General features: G+C 42.1%; 1 protein-coding gene across 1 annotated transcript; it reads right to left on the bottom strand.

Moving 5' to 3' along the window:
* Nucleotides 1-5,525: 5,525 nt before the first annotated feature.
* Nucleotides 5,526-6,416, bottom strand: LOC125533789 (glyoxylase I 4). Its single transcript, XM_048697140.2, has 3 exons — nucleotides 6,181-6,416; nucleotides 5,986-6,094; nucleotides 5,526-5,897 (listed from the first exon to the last, which is right to left on the bottom strand). Exons 1-3 carry the CDS (start codon nucleotides 6,354-6,356, stop codon nucleotides 5,694-5,696), a joined length of 489 nt encoding a protein of 162 aa, XP_048553097.1. The 5' UTR covers nucleotides 6,357-6,416; the 3' UTR covers nucleotides 5,526-5,693.
* Between the last annotated feature and the right edge of the window lie 8,997 nt (nucleotides 6,417-15,413).

Below are 15,413 nucleotides of genomic sequence, written 5' to 3'. Positions count from 1 at the left end.
CACAAACATATTTTTGAATGCATTATTTTTTTTAAATGTCAGTTTTTAATGACACAAAACATTATTTTTAAACTATGCGAACATACTTTTTACATTGTATAAAGAGTTCCCAACAATGCGTGAATATTTAAAAAATGACACGTACATTTTTTTAATGCTATCAACATTTTTAAAAGTTATGCAAACACCATTTTATACATTTTGTGTTTAAATAAATTAATTCTTTAAACATATATTATAGTTTCATAAAAAATTGAAATGTAAACAGAAATAAAAAAGGATAAGAAAAGAAATAACGAACCTAACACTACTTGGATTGGCCCATCGTACGCTAGCTTGAGGCGATGCTATGCTCCAGATCGCTGAAAGTGATATATAGGAGTGCCCCGCGCTGCTGGCCGAAAAGCAAATTGCTTCCAGGGCTGCCTTAGGGAGAGCAACTAACCAAACGGTTACACATTTGGGGGTTTCCCGTAAGGGTCAGTTGTTTTTTGGCCTGGGTGCGCGTCAAGTGATGTGTCCAGCCGCCGTAACATGTCGCATGCTGGGCGTTTTCTTTGAATTTATGTTTTTTATTTTTCTGCAGGCATTTTTCTGGTTTTAGATGGGTTTTTCCAAGATTTTTTGGCTTTTTGGCTTTCCCTAGGATTTGAAGATTTTTTGTTTTGCAAAGCACAACTGTGTTTCTTGGAAAAAAACTGAGCTCGAGAAGCGCAGGTATACTTGGTGTGGAGGCATAGATTTGCTTCCGTGGAAAGAACAATTGTGCTTGTTGAAAAAAAAATGTCCCACAAGAAGCATAGAAAAAAATGTGCTTTCATGAGAAGGATTGCTTCCGCGAGAAGCAGAATTCGGAAGAAAAAATTGCTTTCTTGAGAAGCACATTTTTTGTTTCTCGTGAAAGAGAAGATTTGCTTTCGCGAGAAGCACACTCAAAAAGGGAAAAGCACAACATGTGCTTCTCTGAAAAAAAGGAAAAAACACAACCAGTGGTTTTAAAAAAGTGAAAAATCACAACCATGCTTTCAGAAAAAAATCATTTATTTGGTATTCATTTTTTGCACGAACCATTTTTTTTGTTTCTGATTTTGTAATGAAAAATAAAAAGTTCATCGAAACATATTAACATGAAATCTAGATCTTCGACACGAGAAATCCAATGGTTCGGTATTTAGACGCACTGTTCAAGAGATAAAATATTTTTGATAAACAAATTTACAAAAAAAAAGAGAAAACTATCCAGTTGCAACAAGTGGCGCGCATGCATTGTGCCGCTTGTCAATGCCTGGAAGGTGAGGAGTAGGGGGCTGCAAACATGTCGAGTACGAGCGAATTGGAGTGGGCTCAACTCAACTTATGCTACAATCCAAGCGAGCTCAACTGAGGGAAGCTCAAGATAGAGCGGTAGAAAATGATTGGTGCTCAGCTTGTACTTATCTTAAATTGATCTCGAGCTAAATAATATTATTATTTTAGGGTATTTAACATTTGTGTCCCTAACTCGACCCACTACTCAGATTTGCTCCTAATTTTAAAGGATGCTTAAATTTACCACTATGTTGTTAGGTGGCCTTGCAAAAATGCCCTTCCGAACTGTTTTCGTCCGGTTCAAAGGCCGTTGACTGTTTTCAGAGCGTTAGCTGGACATTATGCCCCTGTCTCTATGTGTTACATACACGTCGGACCCACTTGAAAAAATAAAAGGAAAAGACTATTTCTCTCACCCCTCTGTTTGTATCACTTACATGTGGGCCAACCAAAAAAATAAAATGAAAAGTCTATTCTCTCTCCCTCCTCTGTCTCTCTCGCCTCCAGCGTGCACAGAATCGACGGCAGCATGCGTCGGTTGCCCGTAGCAGGCTCGCCGGCATGGCAGCTCTGCGCTCACCATCGCTCCCTTGCGCTTGATTCGCGCTAGTTGGGCACACAGGCGGCCACCAGATCCAGTTCCCGGCAGAGTCAAGCGGCGGACGGCGATGGTTGTCACGGGAGCTCACCGAGGACCTCCTAAGCACAAAATTGACGAGCGCGAAGGAAGAGGGAGCTCGAGGAGGGGCTCTCAGTGCCAGGATTTGGAGAGGGTGTGCCGGAAGCGATGACATCAACCTCGGAAGGCCAGCGGCGCTCATCACCGGAGATGAGGAAGGGGAGGGAGAAGCACCAAATTGGCTGAGGGGAAATGTGTGAGAGCTCGATTGGATGCTAGTGGCCTCTATTTGCTGAGCCCTCGTGCCCTCTGACCCTCTCGCGCCGAGCGCCGCCTGTCGCCGCCTCTCGAGCTCACTGCTACCGGTCGTCCGGACCACCCCACGCCCTCCGTCCACCTTAGTCCACTTCTGCTACCTGCCGGGAACCTCGCACAGCTGCTCTGCAACCCCTAGCCAATCCAGCTCCATACCGTACATCGCCGCCGGCCTTCACGCACACGCCGGTGTTTAGTAGCCGTGGTTAAGACCTATAGCCTAACATATATACACTGTTAAGTGTGCCACTCACTCGTGGGCCTTCTACTAATAAAACAATTAAACCTATTAAGAGATAATGACATGTGCCCCGTGCTGACTGGTCTAACTTTGACTTAATTTTTCCATTTATTTTTTAGAGCGGGCCCCACATGTAGGTGATACAAACAAAGGTGTGAGAGAAATAATTTTTTTCTTTTATTTTTAAAAGTGGGTCCCATGTGTAAGTGAGACAAGGGCAAAAATGTTCAGCTAGCACTCAGAAAACGGTCAAAGCACTTTGATCGGACAGAAACTACACGGAAGGGCATTTCTGTAAGGCCACCTAACGGCAGAGGTGCAAATTTGAGCATGCTTCGAAATTAAGGAGAAATCTGAGTAATGGGTTTGAATTAGGGACACAAATGTAAAATACTCTATTTTTTTAATCATCCAAGACAATTTTTCAACAAGTCATAACAAAACATAAGAAACCACTATAAATATTATTCCAATCAAAATAATTATAATATAAAAAATAAGATGGTTTGACCTATTCTCTCTCCACTGAAGACTAGTATTTAATAGCAAGACTTCATGGATGAACTAGTATCAAGAGAAGAAAATTAATGTGTTGCTCAAACTTTAGCCAAAATAAACAAGATATTTAATTTAACACACGGCTGGCCATGTACCATGCCGGGACCTAAATTTTCTCCATGCTTAATCAAGTTTCCATATTTGATACTACATAAAAAAATCATATACAACATAAATGTAATAAATTGTCCAATTTCCTTTGAATATATATTAGGATTATTTAATCATGTTATTTCGAGCTAAAATCGAGCGAGCCAATATTGTCTTTGGCTCAAGATCAGCTCGTTTCTCCATTGAGCTACGTAAAGTGCTCATACTCAACTCATTTCTATTTAAATGCATCTCGAGTCGAGTTAAAAGACGTGTTGATCTCAAACAGCTCACGAGCCTTGAGCTTTTCTTGTAGGCTCTAGTGAGGAGTGACCTTTGCAAGGGCTAGCCCTTAACCAGCGATTTCGGTGTTTGGGCGAGGAGAACGAGACATACATTGGGCCTTCCGGGCTTACAAACATATTGGGTTGTGTATAATATATAATTATTTACTGATCCTCAAAGAAATATTTATTTAGGTGGAGAATGTGTATAATTGGCAGGATGCGTATTAGGCACACGTAATCGTGTCACGTGGAAATTTGGCTAATAGTTCGTTCCGGACTAGTTTATCCAAACACTTTTCTTTCTTCCTCCAAAGGTGATCTCGCCTTCACCGCCGGCCTTCGGCGGCTCCCCTCCGTCGATGGTTTCGGTCGTCGGTGGTTAGGGGGTCGTCGGATCCACGTGTATGGATCGTTTTTAGGCTCTCGTAGTTTAGGTTTTTAGCCTGTCCATCGTCTTTGCTTCGGCGGCGATGATGGTGGTGCTGAATAAAGTTTTTTTAAATCCTACTCTGACGAGGCGATCGATCCTATGGTTGGGGATGGATTTGGAAATCAGTCTGTTCAAGCAAGGATGGTGTGGCGGCAACGGCATCCTGGACATGTGTCCTCGGGCTCCGCTGTTGCGACGGCATTTGCTCCAGCGCCGGTGCGGAGCTTGTGAGGTAGTCTAGGAGCGGAGGCAGACTGTGGTCTGCATCGCCGGTATCTGAAAGATAGTGGATCGTATGTTGGGTTCGTGGTTCATGGATGGCAGGTATCGTGTTCTTATCGAACGTCTTAATCATGTGGGGGTGCCTGATCTAGAGTTTGATAGCGCGTCTAGGGTGTTTTCCGAGTCGGATTCGTTCAATGGTAATGGTTTCGCTTGGCGAACCACCTTGGATGTCAGCAAAGCTACATATCAGTGATGGAACTATGTCGAGCTCGAGTATGGAGGTGATCTGTCATCTCTTTCTTTCTTTTGATGACTGGTATGGTGGTGCCAAAGGCAGGTGACAGACATTGATGTCAAGCTTAAATGATTCTTCAGTCTTGTTTATAATTTTACTTCTTGGATGATGTTCCTTTGTGCAAAGCCTAGTATTATGTTGTCTTTTTAGTTTTGCCAGGTCAGTTTGTACGTGACTTGTACTATGATTCTTATCCTTATGATATACTACCTCTATTTCTAAATATTTGTTTTTTTAAAGATTTCAACAAATAACTACATACAGAGCAAAATGAGTGAATCTACACTCTAAAATATGTCTATATACATCCGTATATGGTAGTCTATTTGAAATCTCCGAAAAGACAAATACTTAAGAACGGAGGGAGTATAAATGAGACATGTATTACCATAAAAAATTTATGTCACACAGATACTACTAGACCAAGACTCCAGATTAAAGCGAACCAGCCTATGGTTGGATCGTTAGATGGACAGCCGTATCTCCAGCCTACCAGGGTTCAAGTCCTGGTGCTTGCATTATTTCTGGATTTATTTTAAAGTTTTCGGCGATTCGCTTTTAGTGGGAGGAGACGTTCCCATCAATGACGAGGCGCCTACGGTAACTTCGTAAATCTCATGATGATATGCCGGCTCAGTCTCTCGAAGGTGCTTATAGGGATATAGTGTGCGTATATGCATTCATAGGGGTAGGTATATGCACGCGGCAATGTACCTTCCAAACTCCATGTGAGTTTTATCTTCAAACAAAAATTATGCGTGTGAACTAATGATGTGAACTTCACTTGTGAATGCACAATTAGAGAATCAAGTGTCTTTTTGAGCGCAGCAAAAGCAGCGAATACACAACAACTTCTCCCTCGGTCTTGTAGATACATCCGTATCTAAAATTTAATACGAGTAATTTGGGATCAAGGTAATATCTATTTGGGATCAAGGTATCAACATGTGGAGCCCATCAGGATTTAAGTACTAGATTTGACATTGGTGCTCGTATTATTTCTGAATATATTTCAGACTTTCAACTATGTTTATTTAGTCGGAGGAGACGTTTTCGTCCATTGCAAGACGTCTGTGGTAACTTCATGACCGTGTGCTCGTGTATACGAGCGACTTTGATTGTATTGTGTTAAAAAAAAGACATGCACACCGAAAACCTAAGCATTACGGCCCAACAATGAATGTGCAAATCAAGGTCATGAAGTACATTTTGTTTGCAATCTAAATGAATCAAATCATGCTTGTATACAACAACAATTCCACCCCCATTTCTCGCAGGATCATCCCTACGAAGCACTAGCACGAGAACTAGAGATGCACGTTCATCTACACCGTGTGCTTGGCAAGGCAAGCAGGTGGAGCAAGGGGCACCACGGGAAGGTCCTCGCAGTTGCAGATCTCGATCACGTTCCCGTCCGGGTCGTGGAAGAAGAGCTGCTCCACCGTCGTCTCGCCGTCCCGCACCCTCGTGGTGACCACCTCCAGGTTCATATCGCGCAGCCTCGCCTTCGTCAGCGCCATGTCCGAGCACTGCCATTTCCAAACCGCGCACCACGGGTCAGAGATTAATCAGCGACGAGGGTGCCCGCAGCTCTCCCCGTGCTTGATCTGCACTGACCTGAAAGGATATGTGGTTGCCCTTCGGGTTGATCGCCGGCGACCTCGGAGGCGCGTCGCAGCCGGCGCTCCGCTGCAGCAGGTGTATGCCCATGCCGTATCTATGCATCCTGCGACGAGCAACATCCCGCATCAGCGAACACACGCTGTTTTTTACACGACGCGGCAAGAAGCATTTGAATTTGCGCGTCCTCACCATGCTCCCCCGAAGTCCAGGGACGCCGGGCGTTGGATCAGCTGGAAGCCGAGCACGCATCGGTAGAAGTCGACGGAGTCCTCGACGGACGTGCACGAGAAGGCGACGTGGTTCAGGCGGACGAGCGGCAGGGCGGGTTCAGGCTCAGGCTGCTGCTCCTGAGCAGGGAGGTCCATGTAGGAGCTGGGACGATTGTATTTTGGGTGGTGTACTGATGAATAATTTCAGTGCATTCGATTGCGGTCCTGTCCGTATTTATACACACATACTGTACATGCCACATTTTGGGTCGGTATGTACACGCGTACATGAGGAAGTGTGTGTCTTAACGCAAACGCGGATTCAGGATATCAGTGCGGGATCCCGTCCTTCGGGGAGGAGACTTGACCGCCACGAGGGGTCGATCTCAATCTCCTTACTCGGTATCCATCGACCTGTTGCCGTGCTGGGCATCTTACAGGCAGGCACGTCACCTTCTCGTGCACGTTTGCGGTTTGCAGACACAAAATCCACGAAATTGACCAAATCAATACTCAGCAACTCGACGCTGCTGGTTTACAGGCAGGCCGGGACGCGGATTCTCGGATCCTCTCCCAGAAACTTCTCTTTATATAAGCATCTACAATCGGGCTCCTCAAACCCCCACTATACGTTCGGGCGGATAGTTCGATCAATGACCGATCACTGTGACCGCTCCTCAAAGCGATCCTATACATCCGGACTGACGGACACCATATATCCAGCTCATATTTTTTGAGACGGATATGGGAGGTCCAGGCGCGCTCGTCATGTCAGATCTGATAGACAAGACTCGCGGGGCTTCCTATCTGCCGCATTCTGTGACAGAATGTCGATGCTTCGCACAGGTTACTTTCCGACTGGGCCGGCCCAGGCAGGCACAAACGCGATGCGTTGACTAGGATTCAATCTCGCAACCGCCCTCTTGTCAGGTAGCTAGCCACTACGTCTGACTCACATTCATGGTCAAAAGGCAATGTGAATTCTTTAGAACTAGTCACATAGTCACACAGGCAAATCGGGTTAGTTTTCCTTTTTTTAACTTTTCTTATAAATTTTGATTATATTTTTCAAAAATTGCGAACATTTTTGACAGAACACACACGAGTTTTCAAGAAATGTTAGCAACTTTTCTAATTTCTAACAAAATTCTAAAAACAGGAACAATTTTGAAGTTGTGGAATTTAACAAAAAGCAGGGTCATATTTTAAAATTACTACCAATTTTGATAAACACGAACAAATTTCTAGAAAATGTGATTTTTTTTTATTTGTGGACAAAAAATTAAAAACAGGAACATTTTTTGAATTTGTCAACAAATCTTGGAAAAACAGGAACAATTTTTGACAATCCGGAACAAGTTTTGACAAATTGAAAACAATTTTTGAATTTATGATCATTTTTGAATTTGTGAACAAATTTTGAGAATATGAACATTTTTTAATTTTGAATTTTTCTGAAAACGGATACATTATTTAAGAATCATGAACAAGTTTTGAAGCTGTGAACAATTTTTGAATCTGCAAACAAATTTTAAAATGGATTTTTTTTAATTTGTGAACAAATTTTGAAAAAGCAGATCATTTTTTTGAAAACACGGACATTTTATGCAAAAAGTGACTTTTTTGCATCTGTTAACAAAATTTAAAACTATGAACAAAATTAGGAAAAAGCATTATTTGAAATTTGCAAACATTTTTAATTTGTGAACAAAAGTTTAAAACAAATTTTCGAAATGTGAACATTTTTTGAAAAGAGAACACTTTTTGAAAATGCAAACATTTTTCTAAAATTGTTATTATTTTTTAATTTGTGTACAAATATTAATAACAGGGTAATTCTTTAAACTTCTGAATATTTTTTGAATTTTACTTTTTTTCTTTTAAATTCTAAAAAAGTAGAAACAAAAAGGCCAGAAGAAAAAGGAATTAGAAAAAATTTGAAAAAAATGAAATAAGTAAAGAGAAAAGGAAAAATGAAAAGCGAAAAACTGAAAGAAAGGAAAAAGGAAAAAAACATAAAAGGCTAAAAATTTAAAAGTAAATTAAACCGGTTCAGGAACCTTCTAGAAGGTTCCCAGAATGGTCAAGAATCTACTAGAAGGTTCCCAAAACCGGATACTGCAGTGTGTGTGTACGTTAGGAAATTGGGCCGGCCCATCTTGATAGCCAGGCCTCTCGCAATCAACCAAGTGTGGAAACCAGCGACAACTTGACGCAACGAGTGTCCGTTAGGATTTTCCAACACTTACCATAATTTTCATCAAATTCCCTTGACCTTGTGAGACCAACCCTTTCCACTCCTCTCTCTCCCACGTCCGTCCTGGCCCTCCCCTAGTTTCGGTGTCACCATGGCTCCATCACCGCCCCGACCCTTGAGCACCACCCCCACCGCCACAAAAGTCCTCCCTGGCCGTCTCGTCGCCTCATACGCCGATGTGCTATGTCCGACTATTCTCGGGCTGCACTTTGCCCAATGTGTTTGACAAATTGTCTGAGCAGTTTTTTTTCTTTTGTAGAAAAAACGATGAATTCAAAGGGTCCATCGGATGAGGAGTATCGAAACACGGAGCATCGTAACATGGAGCTTGATGAATTAATTTGAAATGAGTTCTCCGATTCATCAAATTCGGATGAAGATGCCGAGATGATGATGATCATGAGCGTCCAGAGGAAATGGATAAGGAGGTGGAGCACATTCTGAACTTCATGGGTTCTATCAAAGGGAGACGAGATCTAAATTGGGATAGGGTCACTGGGGCATGGCTGCTCTACAAGGAGTGCTTAAAACCCAAACCAACATTCTCTAATATATGATTTCAACGACGCTCCCGTATGCGTAAACCCTTATTCTTGCGTGTGGTGGAGGGAGTGGAGGCACATGATCGCTAACTCATGCTAACCAGAGATTGTTGCCGACAACTCTCATTCTCTCCTAAGCAAAAAATGCAAGGCTGCTCTAAGGATGCTTGCATTAGGTACCGCCGCGGATGCCATTGATGAGATGGCCCGGATGAGGTAGAACACATGCCTAAACACCACTTTGAGATTTGCTTTCCCCATGGTGGAGGTGTTTGGAGCAGAGTATTTGAGATGACCAAATGTGCAAGATACAGAGAGGTTGATGGCTATTGGAGAGACAAGAGGTTTTCCAGAGTATTTTATGTTTGAACTATGCATTTTCTCTTAGAAAAAATGTTATTCACATGTGATATTCATGTGTATGATCGGCATGCATGGATTTGAGGGTTTAAATATGAGGAGTGTGACTATCGGCGGGATATATGAGGGGTCGTCCGACGCTGTCCATGGTCGCGTTCGGGTGTTTAGGGGGCTGGATTTGCCAAGTCTGGCTATAGATGCTCTTAGAGTTTGGACGTGTTTTCTATTTGTGATTGTTTATGCGCAACCAAGGCTCGAGGACGAGCTTGTCTATTACAGTCAAATTATACCCCCCCACACACAAAGGTAAATTCCTAGCATCTGCATCATTGATGCACACAATCATCTTTACTAAAATGGGATAGATTAGTCCATTCGAGGGACATCTGGTAGGAAATAGAGTAGACTAGGATGCTCGTCGACGTGCTGGATGGCGATGGCCGCGACCTTTTCTCACGCGATAACCAACGGCTGAGGCCTTCCTTTTTGGGGAGCGTTGCTTCTTAAGGTGGCCGACTGTTGTGGCCGTCTGTTTCAAGGGGTGAAGCTTTATACGGATGTAGATGTCTCTGGCCGACTATGGTGGTGTGATACGTCTCCAATGTATCTATAAGTTTTTATTGTTCCATGCTATTATATTATCTGTTTTGGATGTTTTATATGCATTAGTATGCTATTTTATATGATTTTTGGGACTAACCTATTAACCTATAGCCCAATGCCAATGCCAGTTTCAGTTTTTCCTTGTTTTAGAGTTTCGCATAAAAGGAATACCAAACAGAGTCCAAACGGAATAAAACTTTCACAATGATTTTTCTTGGACTAGAAGACACCCAGGATACTTGGAGTGCAAGTCATAAGAGCCACGAGGCGGCTACAAGGGTGGAGGGCGCTCCTAGTGGGGTAGGGTGCACCCCCCGACCTTGTGGGCCCCTCGGTGACCCCCTGACCTAGATCTTCCTCCTATATATTCTCAAATACCCCCAAAACTTTCAGGGGAGCCACGAAACCACTTTTCCACCGCGCAACCTTCTATACCCGTGAGATCCCATCTAGGGGCCTTTTCCGGCATCCTGAAAGAGGGGGATTCGATCACGGAGGGCTTCTACATCAACACCATTGCCTCTCCGATGAAGTGTGAGTAGTTTACCACAGATCTACGGGGTCCATAGCTAGTAGCTAGATGGCTTATTCTCTCTCTTTGATTCTCAATACCATGTTCTCCTCGATGTTCTTGGAGATCTATTCGATGTAATACTCTTTTGCGGTGTGTTTGCCGAGATCCGATGAATTGTGGATTTATGATCAACTTATCTATGAATATTATTTTATTCTCCTCTGAATTCTTATATGCATGATTTGATATATTTGCAAGTCTCTTCGAACTATTGATTTGGTTTGGCCAACTAGATTGGTTTTTCTTGCAATAGGATAAGTGCTTAGCTTTGGGTTCAATCTTGCGGTGCTCGTTCCTAGTGGCAGAAGGGGAACCGACACGTATTGTATTGTTGCCATCGAGGATAACAAGATGGGGTTTTCATCATATTTCTTGAGTTAATTCCGCTACATCATGTCATCTTACTTAATGTGTTACGCTGTTCTTATGAACTTAATACTCTAGATGCAGGCAGGAGTCGGTCGATGTGTGGAGTAATAGTAGTAGATGCAGAATCGTTTCGGTCTACTTGACATGGGCGTGATGCCTATATTCATGATCATTGCCTTAGATATCGTCATAACTTTGCGCTTTTCTATCAATTGCTCGGCAATAATTTGTTCACGCACCATAATAATTTCTATCTTGGGAGAAGCCTCTAGTGAAATCTATGGCCCTCGGGTCTATTTTCCATCATATAAGTTTCCGATTTATAATTTTAGTTTCCGATTTACTTTCTTTGCAATCTTTTACTTTCCGTTCCATAAACCAAAAACACCAAAAACATTACTTTGCCGTTTATCCATCTCTATCAGATCTCACTTTGCGAATAACCGTGAAGGGATTGACAACCCCTTTATCGCATTGGGTGCAAGTTGGTGTTTGTTTTTGCAATTATTCGGTGGCTTGTTGCGTTGTCTCCTACTGGATTGATACCTTGGTTCTCAAACTAAGGGAAATACTTACTCTACTTTGCTACATCACCCTTTCCTCTTCAAGGGAAAAACCAGCTCAAGCTCAAGAGGTAGCAGGAAGAATTTCTGGTGCCGTTGCCGGGGAGATCTACGCCAAGCCAAGACACACCAAGTACCCATCATAAACTCTCACCCCTCGCATTACATTATTCGCCATTCGCCTCTCGTTTTCCTCTCCCCCACTTCTAAAACGATTTTCAAAAAGATTTGCCTTTTCCTCGCCATTCTTTCGTTCGTCTTTTCGTTGGCCCTTATGTCTTACTTGGTTTGTTTGCTCGTTTGCTTGGTATAATTGTGTGTTCATTGCAAATCGGAACCAAAGATTATGGATCCTCATCCACTTGCTAATATTTTTAAGAGATCCAATTATGTTGAACCAATTGCTAGTGAGTTGAGTGCAGTAGATTATCTTTATGAAGTTTTGCTTGAAATCCATGAATCTGAAAATTGTCATGAAGTACTTTCTGAAGTGATTCACGATAGATCTTTGAATAAAAAGCATTATTGCAATGATGTTATTATAAATTCTATTAATGTCAATGATATGCAAAACCCTAAGCTTGGGGATGCTAATTTTGCTATAACTACTACTTGTTGCAATGATCATGATTGGGGTGATTCTTCTTATGATCTTGAAAATTTATTTAAGCCCCATGATGAATATGAGATTGATAATAATGTTTGCAATAATGTTGAAAGTGGGTCTGGAAGAGTGTCAACTTGAGATCCCACATATTTGGATAATGTTCAATCTTATGAAGTTTTTGATAAAAGTGGGTTCGGAGAGGTCGTGACTTTAGTTAATGATATTCCCACTATTTTGGAAGAGTGTCAACTTTGCATGCATGTGGATCATGTAAAGAAAATTTTATGTGATATCTATATTGTTGAATTGGAATATGATCCCACATGTAATTATTATGAGAGAGGAAAATATGGTTGTAGAAATTTTCATGTCACTAAATTACCTCTCGTTATGTTGAGATTGCTATTGTTTCTTTCTCCTTCCTTGCATACGCTAGTTTTTGCTTGCCTTGATAATTTTTTTGCCTATAAGATGCCTATGAATAGGAAGTATGTTAGACTTAGGTGTGATTTTCACATGTTTTATGATGCCCTCTTTTGTTTCAATTGCTATCTTTCATGTGAGCATCATTAAAATTATCAATGCCTAGCTAAAAGGCTTTAAAGAAAAGTGCTCGTTGGGAGACAACCCAATATATTTCCTTCCTTTTTGTAATAAATATTTCATCTAGCCTATGGTTAGGTGTGGTTTTATGTTTTAATTAGTGTTTGTGCCAAGTAAGACTTTTGGGATAGCTTACGGTGATAGTTGATTTGATCCCGCTGAAAAACAGAAACTTTTGCGCCCAGTAGATTAGTTTTAAATTTTAGCAGAAGCGCGATAAAATACTGATTATTTCTGCATAGGGTTTATAAACAAATTGTATATGACTTCCTAATTTCTCGGGATTTTTCAAGTTACAGAAGTATTCGAAATCTCCAGATTGCTATAGACTGTTCTGTTTTTGACAGATTCTGTTTTTCGCGTGTTGTTTGCTTATTTTGATGAATCTATGGTTAGTATCGGGGGGTATGAACCATGGAAAAGTTGGAATGAAGTAGATATTACATCAATATAAATAAAGAATGAGTTCACAACAGTACCAAAAGTGGTCATTTATTTTCTTATACTAACGGAGCTTACGAGATTTTCTGTTGAAGTTTTGTGTTGTGAAGTTTTCAAGTTTTGGGCAAGGATTTGATGGACTATGGAATAAGGAGTGATAAGGGACTAAGCTCGAGGATGTCTCGGGATGGCATCCCCTCTTTCATCTTCGTCTATCGGTAACTTTACTTGAGGCTATATTTTTATTCACCACATGATATGTGTTTTGCTTGGAGCATCTTGTATGATTTGTGTGATAGCCTGGCTTATTAGGGATGATAGACTACTCATATCAATAAGGAATTCCTTCTTTTCTGGGAGCCCATTCGGACAGAACTCTAAAGTTAAGCATGCTCATCTTGGAGTAGTTTTAGGATGGGTGATCGACCGAGAAGTTGCTCCCGGGTGCACACGAGTGAGGACAAAGTGCACAGAAAAGACTAGTATTGATCTGTGGGGCCAGTCTAGATCCCGCCAGGAGTAACGACCACCAGTGGGTGTGTCCGGGGTGTTACAAGTTGGTATCAGAGCCGACCCTCATGGTTACACGGATGTTTGCGGACAGGTGTGCGGTCATGTTGTTCATGACGTTTGTGACCCGTCGTGGCACACGGCATGGCACATGTACTGGATTGGATGCACAGACGTATGTGCCAAGAGGGAACGTTCTTGTGGCCCGACGAGGACGTCGGTTCCTCTGAGTGGGGGTGTATGTGATAGCCTGGCTTATTAGGGATGATAGACTACTCATATCAATAAGGAATTCCTTCTTTTCCGGGAGCCCATTCGGACAGAACTCTAAAGTTAAGCATGCTCAGCTTGGAGTAGTTTCAGGATGGGTGACCGACCGGGAAGTTGCTCCCGGGTGCGCACGAGTGAGGACAAAGTGCACAGAAAAGACTAGTATTGATCTGTGGGGCCAGTCTAGATCCCGCCAGGAGTAACAACCACCGGCGGGTGTGTCTGGGGCGTTAAAATTTGAGTCTTTGCTTTTTAGTTTGCTAAAATCATCCTTGCTGTACACACCTTTTGGGAGAGACACGCATGAGTCATGATTTATTAGAATGCTCTATGTGCTTCACTTATATCTTTTGAGCTAGGCAATTTTGCTCTAGTGCTACACTTATATCTTTTTAGAGCACAACGGTGGTTTTATTTTATAAAAATTGATAAACTCTCGTACTTCACTTATATTATTTTCAGAGTCTTTAGAACAACATGGTAATTTGCTTTGGTTATAAAATTTGTCCTAATATAATAGGCATCCAAGAGGGATATGATAAAAACTTTCATATAAAGTGCATTGAATACTATGAGAAGTTTGATTCCTTATGATTGTTTTGAGATATGAAGATGGTGATATTAGAGTCATGCTAGTAAGTAGTTGTGAATTTGAGAAATACTAGTGTTAAGGTTTGTGAGTCCCGTAGCATGCACGTATGGTGAACCTTATGTAACGAAGTTGGAGCATGAGATGTTTTTTGATTGTCTTCCGTATGAGTGGCGGTCGGGGACGAGCGATGGTATTTTCCTACCAATCTATCCCCCTAGGAGCATGTGCGTAGTACTTTGTTTCGATGACTAATAGATTTTTGCAATAAGTATGTGAGTTATTTATGACTAATGTTGAGTCCATGGATTATGCGCACTTTCACCTTTGCGCCATTGCTAGCCTCTCTAGTACCGCGCAACTTTCCCCAGTACCATAAACCCACCACATATCCTTCCTCAAAACAGCCACCATACCTACCTAGTATGACATTTCCATAGCCATTCTGAGATATATTGCCATGCAACTTTCTACCATTCCATTTATCATGACATGTTCCATCATTGTCATATTGCTTTGCATGATCATGTAGTTGACATTGTATTTGTGGCAAAGCCACCATTCATCATTTTTATACATGTCGCCCTTGATTCATTGTGTTGGGGATCGCAGTAATTTCAAAAAAATCCTACGCACACACAAGATCTATCTAGGTGATGCATAGCAATGAGAGGGGAAGAGTGTTGTCCACGTACCCTCGTAGACCGTAAGTGGAAGCATTATGACAACGCGGTTGATGTAGTCGCACGTCTTCACGATCCGACCGTTCCTAGCACCGAAGGTACGACACCTCCGTGATCTGCACATGTTCAACTCGGTGACGTCCCACGAACTCTAGATCCAGCTGAGTGTCGAGGGAGAGTTTCATCAGCACGATGGCGTGATGACAGTGATGATGAAGCTACCGGAACAGGGCTTTGCCTAA

The sequence above is a fragment of the Triticum urartu genome, chromosome 2A (assembly GCF_056163025.1).
Source record: "Triticum urartu cultivar PI428250 chromosome 2A, HENAU_Tu73, whole genome shotgun sequence".
NCBI classification, from domain to species: domain Eukaryota; kingdom Viridiplantae; phylum Streptophyta; class Magnoliopsida; order Poales; family Poaceae; genus Triticum; species Triticum urartu.
This window is presented reverse-complemented; position numbering and strand designations above follow the sequence as displayed.

Coding starts and splice junctions, on each gene's coding strand:
- LOC125533789 (XM_048697140.2), bottom strand. CDS start 6,356: ATGGACCTCCCTGCTCAGGAGCAGCAGCCTGAGCCTGAACCCGCCCTG. Junction 6,095..6,180: donor CTGGACTTCGGGGGAGCATG/GTGAGGACGCGC, acceptor TGCTCGTCGCAG/GATGCATAGATACGGCATGG. Junction 5,898..5,985: donor GCAACCACATATCCTTTCAG/GTCAGTGCAGAT, acceptor TGGAAATGGCAG/TGCTCGGACATGGCGCTGAC.